This window comes from Phoca vitulina, unplaced genomic scaffold, assembly GCF_004348235.1.
Source record: "Phoca vitulina isolate PV1807 unplaced genomic scaffold, GSC_HSeal_1.0 scaffold106, whole genome shotgun sequence".
NCBI lineage: Eukaryota > Metazoa > Chordata > Mammalia > Carnivora > Phocidae > Phoca > Phoca vitulina.
In genome coordinates this window covers 1,338,253-1,341,706 of record NW_022589809.1, presented here as the reverse complement: position 1 = coordinate 1,341,706, position 3,454 = coordinate 1,338,253, and the positions used below count along the sequence as shown (strand labels likewise).

Here is a 3,454-nt window from a genome sequence, read left to right as displayed (position 1 = left end):
TCTTCCCTCTGTCCCGTCCCCCACTGTCCACTCCCCCTCTCTGTCCACCCACCTTCTGTCCACCTGTCTGTGGCCTCGCACGGCTCCAGGACTGACCACCAAGCGTCCAGTGGCAGCTGTGAGGGAAGTGCTGGCCCGGCTGCATGAGGAGGCGCAGCTCCTGGCCGAGCTGTCAGACCAGGCTGCGGCAGTGACGTGGCTGAAGGACGGCCACGCGCTGCCACCAGGCCCCAAATACGAGGTGCAGGCGACGGCCGGGCAGTGGGCACTGCTGGTGCGGGACGTGGTGCGAGACGACGCTGGCCTCTACGAGTGTGTTAGCCGTGGGGGCCGCGTCGCCTACCAGCTCCTGGTGCAAGGTGATCCTGCTGTGTGTGTGTCCACGTCCACCATGGTCACGGCTGCACCCTCTGTTCCCCAGCTCAGGGCGGGCTCCAGAGGTCTGGGCGCTGGGAGCCACTGCTCACCGTCCCTGTAGCGGGGTGGGGGTGGGGCGGGCGAGGATGGGGAGGGGAGGCTCTGCTCAGTAGGGGGAGGGGCTTCCTCACAGCAGGTGGCGCCCCCTGAGGCCAGGCTCACGCACGATGTCCCACACCTGCCTCTGGAGGGGACCCTGGTCTGGGTGAGGCCCCCAGGCCCCGTCCCACACCTGCCTCCAAAGGGGACCCTGGTCTGGGTGAGGCCCCCAGGCCCCAGGCGTCTCCGTCTGCTCTCCGCGTGGGTGTGTGTGTGGCCGGGGCTCTGCTGCTCGCCTGACTGCCCATGTGCCCTTGCAGGGCTCACTCCCTTTCTGCACAAGGACACAGCTGGTGGCTGTGTGGATGCCGTGGCTGGAGGCCCAGCCCACTTCGAATGTGAGACCTCTGAGGCCCACGTGCGCGTGCGCTGGTACAAGGACGGCACGGAGCTCAGTCGCTCCAGCCAGCGCTTCTCGCAGGAGGACGTGGGCACGCGGCACCGGCTGGTGGCAGCCTCGGTCACCAGGCAGGATGAGGGTACCTACTCATGCCGCATGGGTGAGGACTCCGTGGACTTCCAGCTGCGTGTCTCCGGTGAGCTGCAGCCTCCAGGGCTTGGTGGGTGGGGAGCAGGTCCGGCTGCATCGAGGACCTGTGAGGCCAGGCTGTCCGGCCCTTCCTTCCTTCCAAGAATGCCTGGGAGGGGCAGTCGCTTCTGGATTTGGGAAAAGAAACTTCCCACAGAACTAACATTTAGATGAGAAAAGACGTGGGTGTGGGAAAGAAAAGATAAGAGGGAAATTTGAAGCCCCCTTTCTCCTTTGAAGATGAAGAAGTGAGGTAGACAAGACCCAAAAGGTGCTGGAAGCATTCTCAGCAGCTTAGATTGGGATCTTGATGCCTAAGGCTCTGGCTCTTTCTAGAATCTCTAGGGGCCTCTTGGCAGATTCTGAGTCCAGCTTTGTCTGAGTCCCAGCCCTTAGTAGGGTCTTGGCCACTGCCCCCCAGGCCTCCCTCTGTCTGTCCCCAGGCACTGGCCTGGCTATCCATCGTGCTCAGAAGCTGCTCCCCGCCATGCCTAGGAGGGGTCACGCGTCAGGTCCCCCTGTGCCCGAGGAGGGTCCTACCAGCAGCACCTGACCGTGAATGATTCCCAGGGTTGCCTGGAGTCTAGAGCATGCTGTGCCCTGGCTCCAGGAGTTGGGGGCCCTCACTGCAGTGGGGCTTCTGACCATACATCCCTCTCTGTCCCCAGAGCCCTCTGTGGTGTTTGCCAAGCAGCAGCCAGCACGCAGGGAGGTGCAGGCCAAGGCGGGGGCCAGCGCCACCCTGAGCTGTGAGGTGGCCCAGGCCCAGACAGAGGTGACGTGGTACAAGGATGGGAAGAAGCTGAGTGCGAGCTCCAAAGTGCACGTGGAGGCCAAGGGCTGCAGCAGGCGGCTGGTGGTGCAGCAGGTGGGCAAGGCGGACGCTGGGGAGTACAGCTGTGAGGCCGGGGGCCAGAAGGTGTCCTTCCACCTGGACGTGGCAGGTCAGTGATGGGAATGTGAATTAGCCTTGTCTGGGAGGGTTGTGCCTGGTTTCCAGTCCAGACAAAAGTGATGGCCATTCCATGTGAGCTGATGTGGGCTCACCTGGGTGTCCTGGCGTAGCTGAGCTGGGGGTGATGGGTCAGAGGGCGATGGCCACAGGTTGGTGTGCCGTCTGATTGGCCCACTGGGCATGCATGGTCTTGCATCCCTCTGAGGCCCAGGCAGACAAAGGTATAGGTTGGGTCTGGTGCATGTCACAGGTCAGTTGACAAAGCCGACGTGTCCACATCCCAGGAGCAGGCCTGGAGGAGGTGTTTTGGAGGGGGCTGGGTCAGGCTCGTATCAGTCAGTTGTCTAGGGCCAAGTAACAAATACCCCCAAACCTCGGAAACAGTTGGCTCTGTGGTCGGGGTTTTGGGCAGGGCTCAGTGAGGCCGCCCATTTCTGCTCCGTGAGGTGTGGGCTGGGACAAGAGGATCCAGCCTGGCCTCGTCCGTGCATCCGATGTCCCGGTAGGGTGGCTTCAATGCATGGGTCTGGCCAGATGACAAACCTCTGTCTCCTTGTGATGTTGGCTAGTCTCACTCCTGTGTCTGGGACCCCATTCTCTCCTCATGGCATCTCCGCCCCAGGGTCCACGTTTCCCTGTGGGCAGCCTGGGCTCCCTCACATGGTGGCTGTGTTCCCCTCAGGGAACAGCAGGTGCTACAGGGCTGGTTTGGTCTGTGCTCAGAGTGTGACCTCCATCACGTTCCACTGTGCAAATCCTGGCTTCCAGGTGGGGGAGAAGCAGACCCCACTGCTGAGGGTGTGGATACAGGGAGGCTTGGCTCATCAGGGACCATTTGTAACAGTCTCCCACAGGGACACCGCAGGGACACAGCGTCTGTCTGGCTCTAGTTCTCTGCCACCCTGAGCACGAGATAAGGGTCTTCCTAATGCTCATTGCCTCATGGTCACAAGATGGCTTCCACAGCTCTAGCCATCATATTCAAGGTGGGAAGAACATGCAGGGGGTGTTTTTGGTTCATTTTTTATTGTTGTGCAACAAATTATCGCAAACTCAGTGGCTTAAAACAGCTCTGATGGCCACACCCCACTGCAGATAGCCTGGAGAAATGAGTCCCTGGCTTTACTGTCTGGGCAGTGGGATGTCGAGGGTGCGGGAGGTGGGCCTGTGGTTGAGTGGCTGGCCTGGGTCTGCTGAGGAGCCTGTGTGTGTCCTGGGACCACTCCGTGCCCACATGGGGTGGCTGCACCCTAAGTCTGGACACCCCCTTTAAGGCAGGCAGTGCCGGGGTCAGAGTGTGAACAAGGTCAGATCTCACCCCTGCTGGGTGACCTTGGGCAACTTCTCGGTGTTGCATCTCATGTCTGCCTGGACCACAGAATGTGGCCATATGTGGAAATGGGGTCTTTGTAGAGGTGATCAAGGTGGGGATGTCGAGGTGAGAGCATCCTGAT

At 61.1% G+C, this 3,454-nt stretch overlaps 1 protein-coding gene across 1 annotated transcript in view; it reads left to right on the top strand.

The window, feature by feature from the left end:
* OBSCN (obscurin, cytoskeletal calmodulin and titin-interacting RhoGEF) overlaps positions 1-3,454 on the top strand; it is a 133,173-nt gene that overhangs the window by 16,390 nt on the left and 113,329 nt on the right. Inside the window, exons 7-9 of the mRNA XM_032397906.1 lie at positions 90-359; positions 777-1,052; positions 1,714-1,989. Of these exons, the coding sequence (XP_032253797.1) occupies positions 90-359; positions 777-1,052; positions 1,714-1,989 (822 nt within the window). The remainder of the gene's footprint in view (positions 1-89; positions 360-776; positions 1,053-1,713; positions 1,990-3,454) is intronic.